Here is a 17,052-nt window from a genome sequence, read left to right on the forward strand (position 1 = left end):
TTTTTTTTATCTTTACATCAAAGCTGCTCTAGTTTCTTTAAGTCAAACTCTTCACCGTATGACACTTTTTTTTCTCCAGGTACAGACTGACAGAAGCAGAACCGACCTGGTAGACCGGTTTCTAGACTCAAGAACATGCATTCATAACCCTTCTTCTAAAAACTGCCTGATAGTCACAAAGGATTTACGCTCTTCCCTCAAACTGAAAAGGCAGGAAGAAGAGACAAGGGAGAGGGACGGAAATAGAGACGGAGACAGCTTAGGTGCACGTGAGCTGCAGAGCTGTGATTGAGAATACATGCGCAACAGACAAAAAGAGAGGGAGGCGGAGGATTTAGAAAAGGCGGGAAAGAAATAGGGGCAAAAAAAATGTCAAATGAAAATGAAACAGTGCAACAAAATCGACAAAAATAAGTTTCAGAAACAATTAGAGGAGCTTACTTGAAGCATTTTTTTAAGTGTATTCATAATTCATATACATATTGACAGGTCTCTAATACAGCATGGTTTTGATAGTGTCACTGTCTTCTTCTCAGGTTGACTTTTTTTATCTTTTTTTTTTTACAAGAATAACAATAAAAAATGATAAAGACAACACCATGTACGACTCACTTTTAAATTTTATGGCAATGCTTCTTTTGAATGGATTCTGCATCTCTGCTGCGTCGCTCCAGAATGAAACCATTCAGAGGAACTCGGTAAGGCTTACTCCCCATTGGCCAGTACGGTTGGCCAATCGCAGCCGTTCATATGACACCTTCTCCAAAGTCTCCAGTTCCAAAAAATGTTTTTCCATCGCTGTACGGCGGCGTGCCAGTCCTGCGTGACTTCCCATGAAGAACGTGCGCACCCAGTGCACAGTTCCCCCACGATGACAACCCGACAGTGTCCTCCGGTTCATCTTTCTGCTGTCAGCACAGTCAAAGATGGCGGACACGCATTAGTCCATAGTGTTATCCCCTCCTCGGTCCCTCTCTTTGCACATAGCGAACATTTGTACTTGAAAAATAAGATTGTGTCCATCGGATTTTTTCGTGAATACTATCTGTACCGTAAAAATCCCGGTGATGAAAAATAAGAACACTTTTCAAAAGGACCAAAAATGGAATCAAAGACCCAGATATCGGCATTTTTTTTTCAGTTTCTCTCTCTCGCACACACACACACACACACACACACATTTCACAGTCATTTCACACTCATACACATGACTTTTGAAAGGCAACAGATGTCCGTTCTCCAAGGCAATAATGTCTTTGTGGCAAACTCGACCCTGACATTCCAGACATCACTCTGGCTCCTCCCTCTCCGGGAATGAAAAAAATAAATCCAAATCATGTGTTGACAGAATATAAAGTGAGATACATCCATTTCATTTTCATGAGTAAATACTGACGAGGATACAAAATAATAATGAGGACTAAAAATAATAATTGTGGTCATGGTAATATCATAAGATAAAATACTACTTGTGAGAGGGTATAAAATTCTCTCCGCTTCTTTTCTGGGTTTGACACCCAACTTGCTCCCAAAACGCCTCTGCAAAGCAACCAAAAGAACACTTAAACAAACTGATAATGATTATACAGATGATGATGATGATAAACATGAGTTTAACACTTTGAGGGTCTGAGGAAAATCAAAGTAAGCCTAGAGAGGAAGTTTGTTTCTTTTGTTCTCTACAAAAAAGTTCCTTTAGTTCCACCATCCGTCTTGACGTCTCATTTTTCATCTACTTGTAGCTCCATTCCGTTGCATGTTCATGGTTTGTTTGTTTTTTTTCTTTCTTTTTCTGCTTTTAAGTCAAGAGCAACAATTCTCTTAGAAAACAAAAAAAAAAGATTTCTTTTCTCCATTGTCTTACATGTAAATAACGCCGATTCCCGTTGAGAAATTGTACATTCCCTTTTGTTGTTCTCCGTCACGGACGCCAGTCCTGTCCTTTCACATTTCGGGCTGCTTCACAAACAAGTCCCACTCCTCAGTCTTCTATTGACCAAACTAACCTTGGAAAGTTAACACAAACAAATGGAGGTTAGTATGATCAACAAGGACCCACGCATTGTGATACAAACAATGAACTGCTTTCACAAATAGCACAACTTCTTTAATGGAGATGACCTCTTTCATAAAAGTCTCTTGAAGTGCACCGCTAGGCCGATAACACAGGTTGTGTTGTTATTACCACACAGTCCTTTAGCACCATTATTTAAATGTGTGTGTGTGTGTGTGTGTGTGTGTGTTGAGGCATGAAACCCAAATCTCTTTCATTTTTAGTCCTCTTTAATTGAAAATTTCAATGTCTAACTAATCAAAAATAATGTATTTGCACAAAACGTGATGAAGCAAGGGGGAAAAAAAGTCACTCAATCCTGAGCATACCATGAGCAATTTGCTGTAATCTTACAAGAAGAGAAAGAGAAGAGGAGATGTACGCGTCTTTGGTTTCCATGAGGACAGTGAGGGGGAGTGACAGGCAGCAGTGCAGCCACTAAGGAAGGTGAGGAGGAGTGGGAGAGCAGGAGGATTTTCGCTTTTTTTTTTGTAAGAACCAGCCAACAAAGAGTAGAGTAGGTATTGCATTGCTGTGTGAAATTAAATTGTCTGAATAGAAAAGGTATAAACAGCCCCGAGGCAATCAATTGGAGCCCATTCACTGAAGGTCCATTAATGAGAAACCAGTCTCCAGACAAATAATGTTTCCCGGATGAAAATGTATTTGTGGTGATTGAACGCGCTGGGCGGTGATGTGGTTTTATACTAGAGAGCTGAGTTCAGAACAGCACTACATCACATGTTAACACCCATTTAGGGAAACTGCGTTTTCCAGTCTCCATGATTCTATCTGGATTAGGGTTGGACAACGTAGAAATTCCTCTTCTGACGATATAGTTTTAAGAAACAACGATATACAAAATAAAAAAGCTAAAGAGAGGTGCACTCAGGCTGGATATAAATACACACACACACACACACACACACACACACACACACACACACACCGCTATTTCACACAAGGGCATGCTGAGATCAATAAATTAGATCAATCATCTCGTAGTAGCGGGCCTTTATATTTTGTTGATTGCTCACTGTGGAGGGGGGGGGGGGGGGGGGGGTCATAATGAAGTCATAATGTAATGAAAAAAAGATGTAATCTTTTCCAAAGTTCACAAAAAAAAATGTTCATCCAACAGAATATTCAGCTTCAAGTCATATTTGTTGGCGTTTAGCCTTTCAAAAACTACATTTCCACTGCTGTTCTGAACGGCTTACTCTCCTGCACGCACCATAACGGGGCGGTCGAGCAGCAATCTAACAGCACCATAAATTACAATGATAAAACCACAATAAATCTAAATCTGAAATATGCCAGCATGTCGTCAATTTATTTATTATTTAAGAGAAAGAGAGAGAGACTGAATATAGTGCAAAAGCAGGCGTTGCACAAGTGAATATCGCTCTGTTATCGTGGACATGTGAGGACCATTGACCAACCGATAGTGTTGAATGATGAGCTCATATTTCAACAAGTTTTTGAAAGGAAGAAATAACAATAATAATAATAATAATAATAATGGCATTTTCCATGTAGTCTGGTGCTCCATTGACTCAATGATCTTTGGTGAAGCATTGTCTTTAGAGGTGCTGAAATGTTATTGTTTTGTGTTGTAAATGTCTTCCCTTTCATTCGTTAAGGGTGCTCTGACTTGATTATCCCCCTATCGTAATCATCCATTATTTAATCTAAAAATGTTGACCTGTGGTCTCTATGAAGGCAGATCAGAAGACACATTGACTCCGAACTGAAATGGTTTCAATACTCATTTGTCTGCTTTCTTGCCTGCTCTCCAATTCGCTCTGAGAGCGACACAACTGGACTCACAGACACACACCCTGGACAGGATGTCCTGTCTGATCAGCCCCATTGGTCAATATTTGGCACCAGAGCTTCCTTTTGCCGCCCCATGTTAAATTAACATACATAGGTAACCGGTCCAAATTACTCTTGGTGGTTAATCGTTGACGTCCCTAATTCACACTATGACACATGCTGTAGACACAGAAGGTACACAAACACACAAAAGCAAGTCTAAACTTACAGCTCCCAGACTCCGGTGTCTCTTCTTCTTCTGCGTTTCTCTCAGCCTCTCTCTGACTGCTCCACGTACACTGACTTGACTGGCCGGATGCTCTGGGTAAACTGAGTGAAGGAGGGAGAGAGGGAGAGAGAGAGAGAGAGAGAGCGGGAGAGAGAGAGAGAGAGAGAGAGAGAGAGAGAGAGAGAGAGAGAGAGAGAGAGAGAGAGAGAGAGAGAGAGAGAGAGAATTGTCAGGGTTCGATGAGGAGATGTGCGAGTGGATGGTGAGGATCTAGAATGGCAAAGGACAATGAGAGTGAATCACACAAAACGAAAACCAACCTCTCCTTCTTTACCTTGTGCTTCGGACACCGCACTGAGAAGTTATCTTCGTTCAGAGAGCAATCTGGAAGAGGGACGGGGATATTTAGTACGATACAGAAACCACCACACACAGCTCTTACATTAAAGGACAATATTAGTGTTTTAAACAGGCACAGACATCCATTATTGGGAAACTGTATTTAACATTAGCTCACTTTCTAGAGTGGGTCTGTATCTATTGCATCCACTCACCTGCTTCGATAGCGCACATGTAGTGGTAGCGGAGTGTACAGCCTTTGCTGTAGCAGCCCAGGGTGGAGCCAACCATCTCACAGTATGAGCAGCTCTGAGCAGAGACAGAAAGAAGCAGTAACAATCAACATCAGAAGTAAGTTACAAGGCTGAAATCCCAAAACAAAAACAGGCTGAATAGATAGAGGACACTTACTGTTTCTCTGGCGCCATCTAGTGCCTCCTGCAGGCCATACAGTCTCCCATTGACAAGATACACCCCACTGGTCCACACTATGCATCCTTCATGCACCCACAGCTCCTCCGGGTCCATGGGCATCTGAGGCAGCTGGGCGAGTTGTGCCAAGGGTCCCAGGGAGTCCAAGGCGGGCGGAGGGGGCTGGAAGGGCAGGGACGCCTTACTGTTGGAGGGCACCATTCTGGGGGAATCCTCACTGGATTTGTGCCTCCTCTTAAAGCGGGGGTGTGAGGTCAGCTTTCTGTGTTGAGGTCGTTGCTGAGCTTCGTCTGACGGCTGCTGCTGCTGCTGCTGCTGCTGCAGCTGCTGCTGGATTTGCGGCTGTTGCTGCTTGTCTGTATCAAGGTCTGGCTCTCTCTTAAGCTTCGGGATAGGCCGGATGTCTAGATTCATGTCCCAGGTCAGAGACGTTGTTTTACTAGTGTAGGAGGAGAAGGACGAAGAGGAGGAGGACGAGGACGAGGAGGTGTTACTGAACTTGCCAGTCATGTGCATCATCATTTCCTCTCCACCAGCTGTCGGGGCAGTTCTGACTCTAGGGGGGAGAGGCACTGCGTTTGAATCCAGGCTGATGGCATAGTCACTCTCAGTCGGGGGCTTGGTAAACTGAGCATCTTGTGTTTGCGTGTCTTGGTTGGTGCTTAAAGCATTTGAGCTCACGTCTGAGTTTTGTCCCGTTTTGTTTGTGGCCGTGGCCGCTTGACATTGTCGGACTTGGGGCTGGTTCTTGGGGAGCTTCGCAGCATATTCAGCTGGATAGAACGGGCCATAGAGATCTCCGAGATGTTTGTAATTTGCCCATTTCTGACACAGGCAGCAGAGCAGGCGGCCGGAGTGATTGGTCTCTGTAATCACGGGGCCTGAAACAATATAGCCAGATGAAGGAAGTGCTTTTCCCGACTCGAGTGCCGTCTCCACCTCGTCTGTGTCCCTTTTCTCCGACTCTCTGTCTCTCCTAGATAACTGGGAGGAAGGAGCCGAGGTCAGCGGAGAATCAATCCCACTCCCGCCCACTTTCCCTCCGACTGCACTACGCTCTCCTTTCATCTTCTCCTCCTCAGCATTCACAATGGTGCACACTGCCCCAATCTCTGGTATTTTGTTCTCCACGTGTATGTGCGGAGCAAACGGGCCCTTTCTATTTGGGTCCACGAACACTCGATTTGTGCCAGGGCTCCCTCCTCCCCCTAAAGGTGTATCTGGGTCAACTTTGGCCACCGACGGTGCCGTCGGCCCTGCTCCTCTCCTTCTCCTCCTCTGTCGTCCTCTGGCCTCTAGTGACTCATCCTCACCTTTTCCACCTCTGCGTCTCCTTCGCACTGGTTTGACCTCGATCTCTGGCTGCGCGTCCTCACTCTCAACATCCACTTTCACTATCTGGGTTAAAATGGGTGGGGTCAGTGGGGGAGTGTTTTTATTGTCAATCAGCGGGGGTGCTTCAGGGGGTGGTGTGCTGCACGTAGTCTGCACCAACGCTGGGGATGTGTCATCAGCTGCAGTTGGCTCGGGTGGGGCTGAGGGAGCACTCTCAGTTGTGCTCTGAGCCTGTCCTTGGGGCTGACCCGGCCCCTGTGTTTGGGCTTGGTTCTGGGCCCTTTTTTGTTTATTCACACTCCCTACGGGCCTCCCCTTCTTCTTGCCAGATGGGAAATAGCCTTTAGGCACGGAACTGTCTTGTAGCTTGGAATCTTGTGGCGACAGGCTGGACCTACCAGAGGACATCTGATGTTGTCTATTCAGCATGTTTCCTTGAGCGTGGGGTGGGGTGGCTCCATAGTAGTCACTGCCCGGATAATCATCAAATCCCATGCCAGATTCCTGAAGTTTCTGTCGAAGGAGGTTAGCCGCAGAGTGCTCCCCTCGTCTCGTCTCAAGCTGCTGGTAAGTGTTGGTGAAATGCTGAATGTCTGACAGGGCAGATGAAGATGGAGGTGGGGAACCCTGGACCGGGCGAGGAAGAGGTGGAGGAGGGGGTAAAGGTCCAAGCAAAGCAAAATCCTCCTTGTCACCCGATGCCGATGAAACAGCGGATCCCAATCCAAAGTCAAAGTCTTGTTTTAGGGTTTGGGACGTCTGATGGGGATCACATGGGTAGGCAGACGGGGGTAAAGGCCCGGTCTCATCGACACCTCTGAAGGAAATCATGTCGTTTAATGAATGACTGTCATCCATGTAACTATCATCCCCTCCTGCAACCCTCGGGAAATGTGCCAAGTCTTGGTCCTGTGAATCATTAAACGGTGGTATTTCTGAGTGAGAGAAGCCTGGATAATGATTTGACTCATCATCAACATGGCCTGCTGGCTTTCTAATATTTGGTGTGATTTTCTGCACTATTGCCTCCAGTTTCAAACCTCGGCCTTTCCTGGGAGGCATAGCCCTGGCATTACCACTTGATGGAGATAGAGGTTGTGAATAGGTATTCTCTCCGGGCAGAGGGGAAGAGAGCCTGGGACATGGGATGTCTGAACTGGATGAGTCATCTTCATTGTGATGGCTCGACTCAGACTGAGCCCCGGGGGAGTGATGCGAGTTTGTGGCAGCTCTCTGTTGAGACGCATCCTGGAGTTGCCTTTTGGCGGGAATAGGAGAGATAAAAGAACGAACTCTCCTTCGCAATATTAGCGGGTTTGTGTCTCCAGAACCCCCGGCTTTAGTCTGACGCTGCACCTGTGGCTGTGTGGAGTTCATGTCAGCAGAAGGCTTGGCGGAGCCGGGTGGAGGAGGTGGGCAGGGATGTTTGGCTTCCTCTGCGGCTCCTCTGGGGACCTCAGGTTCAGCAGCATTTAGGCCGTGAGTCATTTGAGGTGGAATGGGGACGTGTGAAGCTACGGGAGCAGGAGGAGGTTGTGTTCTGTAGAAGGAGTCTCCCTCCATCATTCTAGCGCCTTCTCTGCTAGAGTGTGTCGACTCCCACATCTTCAAATCGAAGAAAGCGCTTTGATGATGGAGGGAAGCTTTGGCTGCGTGTAGTTCACCGGGCATGTCGGCTTGTGAGAGCATCCTCTGCCTCGGTTCTGTTTGGCTGACCTTATGTCTTCCCGGAGAAGAACCAGGGAGCATCATCATCTCCTTTGATGGCCTGTTCATTGCTTTCACCCAGTCGTTCATGTCATGGGGGTGATGAGGGGGGCCGCGAGGGTGAGGGTACATCTGAAGCTTATTTGTGGACTGCGCCTGGGGGGATAAATTGTGGTACGGATGGTGGGAGGGAAAATGGGGGTTACTGCGTGGCATCATATTCCCTTCTCTTGTGTCTCCAAATCGATAACCAGGAAAACCGCTGCCACTGCCTGTTGATAAATCAACACCGTGAAGATAGGACTGATGCCTTGAAGGCGGCGATAAAGGGTTAGTGCTCAAAGGATGAGAAGCCAGGGCTGTAATATCAACATTGCCTCGCCTGTAGGGGTCAGCATTCATCACAACGGATGAATGAGCAGCCTTGGAATGATACTCCATATCAGCATCGTTAGCGCAACCACTGCCGAGATGATCAGTCTGTAAATTTGCAGCGTCTAAGCCAGCCTCTTTTGATGCCGCTTCCATTTTCACCACTTGTTTCTCTCCAATATCCTTTTTACTCAGATCACTGACTGCTGCTGGAGAGGAAAATGGCTGTTGAATCACAGAGGCTCCACTCAGACTTTTCTCCCGCTCTCTCTCTCGGTCACTTTCCCTGTCCCTCTCTGGTGTGCTGCGTCGGTTTGGCGACACATCACAGATGACAGAGCGCCGCTCTGATGGGGCTAATATGGAGCCTGATGATTTTTGAGACTCGGTTTGACCAATGCTGCCCGTTAGCGGCTCTGGCTCTAGCAAAAGGAGCTCCTGCACAGCGGAGGGTGGAGTGGACACATTTGATAAGGCTTTTCTCTGTGGTAGAGAATAGTCCGCTAGGTTTATATGTTTTGTTGGGGGCTGCTGGGACTCTGCCGCCTGTGTGAAATGAATCTGGGACACGCCCATGTCATTCTTCTCAGCATTTTGCAGTATCTTAGTAATAGACACTTCAGACTTCACTGAGGACTGAGCATCTGTGATAAAACTAGGCTCACTTCCATGCCTCTGGTTCGGATGTGGAGGCTTTCCGGTGCTAACCATTTGTCCAGAATGAGCCGACGCCTCAGTTATGCCGTACGGGTGTCTGGTTTGAAACGGTTGTTGACCTTGGAGATGGGCAGGAAAGGCCTGCTCTGGTCTGCCATAACGTCTATCTAAATTGTAACCTTGAAGAACCTCTTGTAAAAGACTTGGAAATTGCTGCAAATTATCCTCATGGCCTTTAGCTCCTGGGCCTCTCTTTACCAAAGCCTCTGCTACAGAACCAGCGTCTTTTGGATGCACAGGGCCATAACCAGCATGCGATTGTTGATACCCTAAGTATCTGGAATTTGATTCCATCACGCCCGCCGGGCCAACCCTCCCTCTGCTTTTCATCGACAAATCTGAGCCATATGTTGATTCTGGGTAGCCATATTTATGCGGTCCAGACTGGGGAGGATTCTGAGGCCGTCCAAAATTTGATTTTTGGTGAAGGGAGGAATATAAACTCAGATCTACACCTTCCTCCCCATTATGGCTGCTCGACTCTCTTAAGAAAGAGTGTTTCTCTTCTATGCAGTTGCCTTGGGGATGCTTGCTTTTTTCAGTGTGACTTCCCTCAGACCGAGCTGAAACGATCACGCCGACACTACTGGCACTCTGGTGCTCCTCAGACGTGTGCTTTTCTCCCCTCTCACTGCTGTGTAATCTGGATGCAGTGTGCAACCTGTTTTCTTTGTCCTGACAATTTTGTGAATTGACCTCTCCAACTCGCTGCATTTGGCTACGGCCTTTCTCCGTTTTGTCAACCGGGCCTTCACTTTCATTTTTGATGACCTCATTTTTCATTTCTGTTGTCCTCCTATGGCCACCACCTCTGTGGTCACTGTATGTGAGGCCAGGCTCTGAGACACAATTTGGCTGCGGAGGAGGAATACTGGAGGAGGTGGATGACGGGGAGGAGGAAACTGGAGGTGTTGAATGTGAAGTTGGGCCAGTCTCTGATGACTGACATCCAAAGGACGGAGATGATGATGAGGGAACGCGTGCTTCGTTTGCTTTTGCTTCGGAAACACTTGGTTCTTTTGACGGTGACTGGGAGGCAGTTGTTTTAACGGCTGATGCTTGCCCAGTCTGCGTTTGACTCTGAGAAGGAGGGTGATAGCCGGTTGGCTCAGATCCACTGCTTGCACCACTCATCTGCCTCACTCTCCCATGTTCCCCTTCAGAGAACTGCTCCTCGCGGTCCACCTTGGCCCCCGATGAGCCCGCAACCGACATTAGTGAGGAGTCTTCATCGGCACCGGCGTCTAAGCCGGCGCCGTCACCAATCCCTGGCGCGCTTCCGTCTTTAACTGTGCTAGTGCTTGAGGCTGCACTTACATTTCGACTTCTTGGTCGTGATGGAGCCGCGCCATGCGTTGCCTGTTGCATCTGCCCCACATCCTTCCCCTTCTTCTGTGAAAGCACTGAGTCGGTGAGGAGCATGTGCTGAACTGTGTTTGGTAAATTGGCTACTTGCGAGCTCAAGGCATTAAGACTATTCAGGCCAGCATCCTGCATTTTGTCAAGTGGAGAGCATGAGTAAATAGAGGGGCCTTCCTCTCGCGATCCGACGCCTGTGCCTAAACCCAATTTGTTTCGGCCTGTTGGAGGAAGACCGCTCCCTCCAACTGCACTCATGCTGTGAGCTTTATGACTGCCACTGCTACCACAACTACTGATGCTGCTATTTGAGTTGGGTGTGGGACTTAATTGTGGCATGGTCTGCAGTAATCTACCTTGACCATGGCTGCTACGGGGGTTTGACGAAGGAGGATGCGAAGGACCATGACCTGAGGGGTTTGCATGTACCTCTGAGACGCCCATCAAAGGGGACGGAGAGGAGCTACAACTGGGGGAATGCACTGCAGAGGCAGCTGGTGAGGGGTTGGATATCGGGCTAAAGTTTTGGTTGATTTGGGTTTGTTGAGCATTGGGATGCATTGGGGATTTGGCTATTTCTTGAGACGCTGCTTGAGGTATACTGGGATTGGAGGCTTGATGATGTTTAGCATATACAGAGCCTGGAGACGGGCCCTGGTGCTGCATCTTGAGAGAGTTGTCGTAACCTACCCCTAAGTTGTGCTGCGAGTTGCGGTGCTGTAGTGTGGCTTGCTTGTGAAGCGAAAGTGTCTGCGGGGAATATCCAGGATAATTTGAAGCATGGTAACTCTGCTGAACATTCTCCATTGGCCCCACATTGTTAGCAGCAACTGAACTGGAGACTGAGTTTGAACTAGAGTTGACACTGGGAGAACTGTTGACTTTGGGATCGAACCCCGCGCTAGCGGCCCCGTCGAGATATCGCTGTGGAGGAGGGCTGTACATTCCCGATGACCCTGCGGATGCTCCACCCTGTGGGGAGTAGTGTGGGTACTGAGGGGTCATCCTGTGCCCAGAGTGTGGATAGCTCCTATGCTGCTGTCCATGGTGGACAGCTGGGAAGGTTTGTCCAAGCTGGCGGTGCTGCATCTGAGAACCTGGCACTGACTGCATTGCAGCATTCTGACTCATATTGTACTGATGAGAAGGAGAGAACGCTCCAGCACCAGCAACAGCACCTCCACCCGAACCAACACTTGAGCCATAGTCTACTGGATACGGTGACATCAGGCCAGATGCTGGTGCGGTGCCAGATCCAGCATGTCGATACTGGTGAGGTATATGTCCATCAATATTAGGGTACCCAAACCCTGCCCCATAAGCCATGCCCCCCCTTCTGTGCCTGTCCTTTCCAGCCATCGAAAAATAATAATCCATGGCCTCCTTCCTGTAGGGGTTGCTAGTGTTGGCGCTGTGAATGTTACCCTGTGTTGGCGATGCCTCCACAGCACCTCTGTTTCTAGCACTGTAAGCAAGCATGTGGCTGGCTTGACTGGGGTGGTGATGGCCTCTGTGCAGGCTCTGTTGTTGCATCCCCGCATAATCATCTGTCATCCTTGGGGAAATCTGTGGATCTGCTGGCTGAGGGGGATACGGAGTTCCCCCTCCACCCCTCCCACTGAACCCCGGGGGAAGCGAAGGGGGAACCGGACTGTTAGAAAAATTCTGCATCGTTTTTCCAAGTTTGAATTAAAAATGGAAATAACTCTCAATGTCTACACCAGGGAATGCTTCTGATCAGAAACTGGAAGGCTTACGGCAGTAACCATAAATGACAAAGAAAAGAGTGTCTATGGTCTGGCAGTAAAACAAGGAAATGCTTTGAAAAACCAAATAGTTCAAGCTGAGGAATATCTATCGCAGATGTTATAATCACTTCTTTTTTTGTAGCAGAAAGTGGGTAGTGAGGTTGAACAGACAATGTTTTTTTATCAATATATGAAAAGGCCAAATGGTAAAAGTCTTTCTTCTTCAATGTGACGATGGTAAGGTTATTTTCACTTTTTTTTTTTTTTTTTGGGTTTAAAAAAAAGATTCACTGTACAGCTGGGTCTTAAAAAAAAATGGAACTTTCAAAAGAAAAAGAAATATTTAGTGAAGCAGGTTTCTACTGCAGAAAAATACAAGACTAAAACTGTGCAGTCATTCCAATGAAGCTGAAGCAGTTTGGCACCGAGCAGCGACGATATCACGTCTGACACACCGCCATGTGAGACGTTCAAATGTCTTTACATGTACACTGTCTGCTATGACAACAGCTCAAGCAAACAGAGCTATGTTGGAATTGAATTGTGGGCCAATGGCATCTTGTGCAAATAAACAAAAGGAAAAAAAATCTCTCAATAAAACCATTGAGAATGCGTTCCGTCACAACAATCCTTCAGTCCGTCAATATGTGTGCCAGGACCTGACTCCCACCTGTGTGAGACCAAAACGGCAGTGACTAGAATCAAGAGGTCTGAATACAGACCTTCACTGAACACTCCCAGAGGCAAACACTCCATTGATATTCTCATCAGCTCTTGGATGCAGAGTGTAATACTTTTTGAGATGTTCTTTTTCTTGGTCATTCCCTTTCAAATAGTGTTGTTAGTTTAGTTTCGCTACGGCATGCATTCAGTCGGACTGTAGGCGTCTTTGGTCCCTATTTAGTGATCGCTCTTCCCTTGTCTGTGTTCAGATTCTTCTTGGTGCTCTCTATCTTCAGCATGTGGCTGTCTTACCTTTGCTTCATTATGTCAACCACTATTTAACTCTACCTAGTTCCATGGCAACAATTTTCCAAAAGGAGGGTAATCCATTTATTCCACCTCAAGTTCAGTCAATTCAAGAGCCTGCTTTCGGTTTTCTCTTCAGTATTTCCATGCAGATACGCTCATTTTCCAGGAGCTGCTGACCAGAAGCCTTTGCAACTCTGCAAACACAAAAGATGAATCAAAAATAGTTAGCACACAAAAATGAAAAGGTATCATTTATTTACTATACCTTGTGCTACATGTCTGTAATAGATATAAAGAAGAATATACTGGGGGCATTCAATGGCAATAAAAAGCCTCTTTGGGTTAGTTTAATATTCTGTTTGAGTATTCTATCAACAATCTCATTTCAGTGGTAAATTAAGACATATTTATCAATACAACTACTATTAACTTAATTAGTTTTGAGCCTTTGCACTTAAAGTGAGTGTTGCTCTAGGATCATATATTGCAGATTACATCTGCATTTCCCATAAGTGGATTTATTTTTAGCAGGAAAAAAAAAATCACCCAGGTCCATCACAAATATATTCACCTCACCAACAACAATGTTATCATTGCTTCCTTGTTGCACACACTGCCCGCTAAACTTAAAAAGGCTTGCTGGCCTCACATCAACACTGCTGTTTAAATATGCACTGGGAGAACAGCCTTTACTGTGGTTGGAGCTTTAACAATACGTGCCTAAGCTGTCTCTTCTGACTGATAACAAACAGGGCAGCTGGAGAGAAAAATGGGTTGGCGGCAGCATGCAATTAAGGCAACAAAGTAATATAGACAAGGTCACAAACACTACTTCACATGTAAACAAACAAGGCCGAGTAGCCAGGACAGAGGCGGTCTGTCTAACATGAGACTTAAGGCCATAAACGTTAGTGCATTTAACTTGTTTTAACAGGCTTTAATGATTAAGAGGTGATAATTAAAAGGCATTACGACATCTTTATAGGTCAGCACCCATAATTGCAGCGTGTGACACAAGCCTCTATTGTACACTGTAAAACGCTTAATGGCCCTAACACAACTTTGGGCGACTTTTGTTAAGTGTCGACCTACACTGGGCCACACAATAACAAGTCCTTGTTGTTTATGATTACGACTGTTAGTCTATGGGTAGCTGGTGCTCATCATTAGTGTGAACCTATCTTCACCAATGTAATGCATCGCTTTCTGCACAGAGAGAGTGATGGACAGCTGGATGGGCATGGGGAAAACAACAGCACCAGGGCGGGTTACACAACGATCTAGTCATTGCTTGTAAAATCTATTGGAGTCAAACATATTTGCATACAGGTCTCTGTCCAGGATGTCACAACTGGGGGTCAGAGCTGGAGGGTTGATGCAGTGTAGAATTGGAAAAGTTAGAAAGGAGACAACTGCTCTCCATTTGTCTATTAGCCCATACCTTGATTACTAATTAATCACAGCAGCTCACTGGGCACAACCAGGCAGCAGCAATCACAATAGAACAGTGCAGCGTGAATAAAAACGGGCTCAATGCAGTCTGTCAGCGAGTCGATCAATTGCATAGCTGCCTAATTGTTGAGAGCATACGCAATGTTATTTTTCAGACTGTGATCAAACGCCAGCTCCCGTTATATTCCAATGGTTTGTCGTCTTTGATTGTCATCAAACACACAACACTGGCTTTAGTACGATTACCTTAGTAGCTACATTAGCCAGTAGCAATACGCATTACAATTAGCTGTGCAGTGCTGCCTCTTCTAGCTCTGAGAGGTTAGCGTTAGCTTAAAAAAAAAAAAAAAAAACCTTCACATACTGCAAATTAAATATGCGATGCAGCCGCATACGTCGGGTGCTAGCTAAGCTACAACCGTTAGCGTCCTAGCAAGCCGGCTAATTTGCGTTTATTACATTATCACGCGCATTCGAGAACGTGCACACAACGATAGTTGTAGCAGGCTACAAAAAAAAAAAGAGGCACGGGGCAGCCAGGCAGCGTTTAGCTACAAAAGAGAGGTGATTAGGTGCAGATGTTTCCCCCCCTCAGAAACCCAGTGGGGCTGTGAGTAAACGCGTTAGCTAGCATACATAACGTCTGCTGGCGACAGACCCGGTGTGGGTACCGCATCAGACCATCACGCAGCCTGACATTTTCCTTGAACAAACTACAGCTAACGTTTGCCAGAGGGAAAAAAGGCAAAGTCAGTCAGAGACGGGCTAGCTAACGCACTCTGAATGCATACCTGAAAACGTAGCAATACAAGGCCCCTCGAAGAGTGAAAGGCTGTTTTGTGACAATCCCGCTGCTGTGGCAGGAAACCCCAGTCTCGAGTCGACTGCTCCGCCGCTTTTCCCCTCACCCTGTTTGAGTCCAGACAACCCCGACCAGCGGCGGCGAAGTCGGGGGAGGGAGGGAGGGAGGGGGGGGGGGCCGTCACGACACTCGGATCCCGGGCCTTTCTTCCGATTTCCCCTTTTTCCTTTTGTCCTCACCTCCAAAAATGATGAGAGCGGAGCACAATCGGGGTGCCTGTAGGTCCCGTATCCAGAGAGAGGTCCATACACCCCCGCCCCCTCCGCTCTTGTTCCCTCGCCTCGCTCTCTGTCTCTCTCTCTCTCTCTCTCTCTCGCTCGCTCCCTCTTTCACACACCGCTGAGGTGATTCCACCTATCTCGGGCTGAAATTAAACACGTTGCCATCTCACGAGCCTCCACTAACGCATGAAGATCTCAAACCTCAGTTTCCGCCACTGAATTGCATTTGCACGCCTTCATCGGGAGCTCGACCTATTCGTTTTCCTGTTAGACTACTGCTTTTTTTTCTTCTTCTTCTTCTTCTTCTTCTTTGCAACAGAAAGACCGCCTTGAAAATGCATACACACTCATATTCCTGCACACCCCCCCTCCCTCCCTCCCTCCCTCATCTCTCTCCATCACATCCCTCCACCTCCCCTCCCTCTCTGAAGCTTTTGCTTTTCCACTGCTTTTCTTTCACCTATTTCTACCACAGAATCTAAGATTATAGTGATATTTCAAATGCAATTTTTTATTTTTTTTGCATGTCAGGGCTCAGGGATCTAAGCACAGCTCCTTTGTTCTTGTTTCATCTCCAGTGAAAATGAATTAGGGTAGCCTAATGAAAGCCACCAGGGTACAAAGGCAATATGCAGAGGAGACAGGGCTGAATGGAACGGTGGGTTGTGTCTGAAACGAACAAGTCAATAACAGATAAAAAAGACAATTTGGGAGCAAATAGGTATGCCTGCGTTAGCGGGAGATTGCGGTGCAATGGTTGAAGCTTGATCAGCTCATTGTGGTCTCTCACTGCTGAAGCACAGACCCCATTGTACACACAGTGCAGCTATATTGTTGTTTTTCCGCAAAGGAAAAGACACTAAATCATTATTATAACATCCAGCCATTGGTTAATGTTTGACAGGACTGGCTCGGAAACATCATCATGACCAGGATGACAATAATGGTGCAACAAACGGAATCCTTTTTGCCCATTTAAATGTATTGTGTTTTTCTCTGCCTGAGCTCCTCTGCTCTCACACAGGGCCAGCGAGTGCAGTGCAGACCCGCTCACACTCTGCTACCATCATAATGATGTGCCCTATTGCCCCCCATCCATGGTGCTGCACTTTTAATGCACTGCAGTGTGTCACACATACACTCTCACACACACACACAGGCATACATACATATAATGAAACCACACAAGTACGTACAAAGACAACACACAAACAATCACACACAAACAGTCAGCGTGTTCATCCGTACGAAGTCTCCCACTTAACCTGTCGATCACCAGAGTGAAATCTCGGTGTTCCAAACAACTGTTCAATACATTTCATTCCCCTCGCAGATACACGTCTATTTCTATCATGGTTGCCATAGCAACTGCATCACAGAGCCTTAACTGTGGATAATTTTTTAAGCTACGTAGCTACACTTGCTTTTCACATGTG

The 17,052-nt window shown here is 46.7% G+C and overlaps 1 protein-coding gene across 2 annotated transcripts; it reads right to left on the minus strand.

The window, feature by feature from the left end:
* Positions 1 to 427: 427 nt before the first annotated feature.
* On the minus strand, positions 428 to 15,936 carry tcf20 (transcription factor 20). Of its 2 annotated transcripts, none has more exons than XM_068718354.1 (6): positions 15,325 to 15,936; positions 4,851 to 13,275; positions 4,655 to 4,748; positions 4,435 to 4,484; positions 4,101 to 4,201; positions 428 to 2,006 (listed from the first exon to the last, which is right to left on the minus strand). In XM_068718354.1, the coding sequence occupies exons 2-5, from the start codon at positions 12,030 to 12,032 to the stop codon at positions 4,142 to 4,144; spliced, it is 7,386 nt and encodes a 2,461-aa protein (XP_068574455.1). In that variant the 5' UTR covers positions 12,033 to 13,275; positions 15,325 to 15,936; the 3' UTR covers positions 428 to 2,006; positions 4,101 to 4,141. The 2 variants fall into 2 exon arrangements, with proteins under 2 accessions (XP_068574455.1, XP_068574454.1); XM_068718353.1 differs by having other exon boundaries at positions 4,421 to 4,484.
* Positions 15,937 to 17,052: the final 1,116 nt, after the last annotated feature.

Source organism: Cebidichthys violaceus, unplaced genomic scaffold (assembly GCF_023349555.1).
Source record: "Cebidichthys violaceus isolate CVI_PGR_0920_01 unplaced genomic scaffold, fCebVio1.0.p SCAF_23, whole genome shotgun sequence".
NCBI lineage: Eukaryota > Metazoa > Chordata > Actinopteri > Perciformes > Stichaeidae > Cebidichthys > Cebidichthys violaceus.

What these genes read in the sequence shown, in the direction of transcription:
- tcf20 (XM_068718353.1), bottom strand. Translation starts at nt 12,032, where the DNA reads ATGCAGAATTTTTCTAACAGTCCGGTTCCCCCTTCGCTTCCCCCGGGG. An exon ending in TAGATGGCGCCAGAGAAACA is followed by an intron (nt 4,749 to 4,850) that starts GTAAGTGTCCTC and finishes GTCTCTGCTCAG; the next exon opens with AGCTGCTCATACTGTGAGAT. An exon ending in CATGTGCGCTATCGAAGCAG is followed by an intron (nt 4,485 to 4,654) that starts GTGAGTGGATGC and finishes TCCCTCTTCCAG; the next exon opens with ATTGCTCTCTGAACGAAGAT.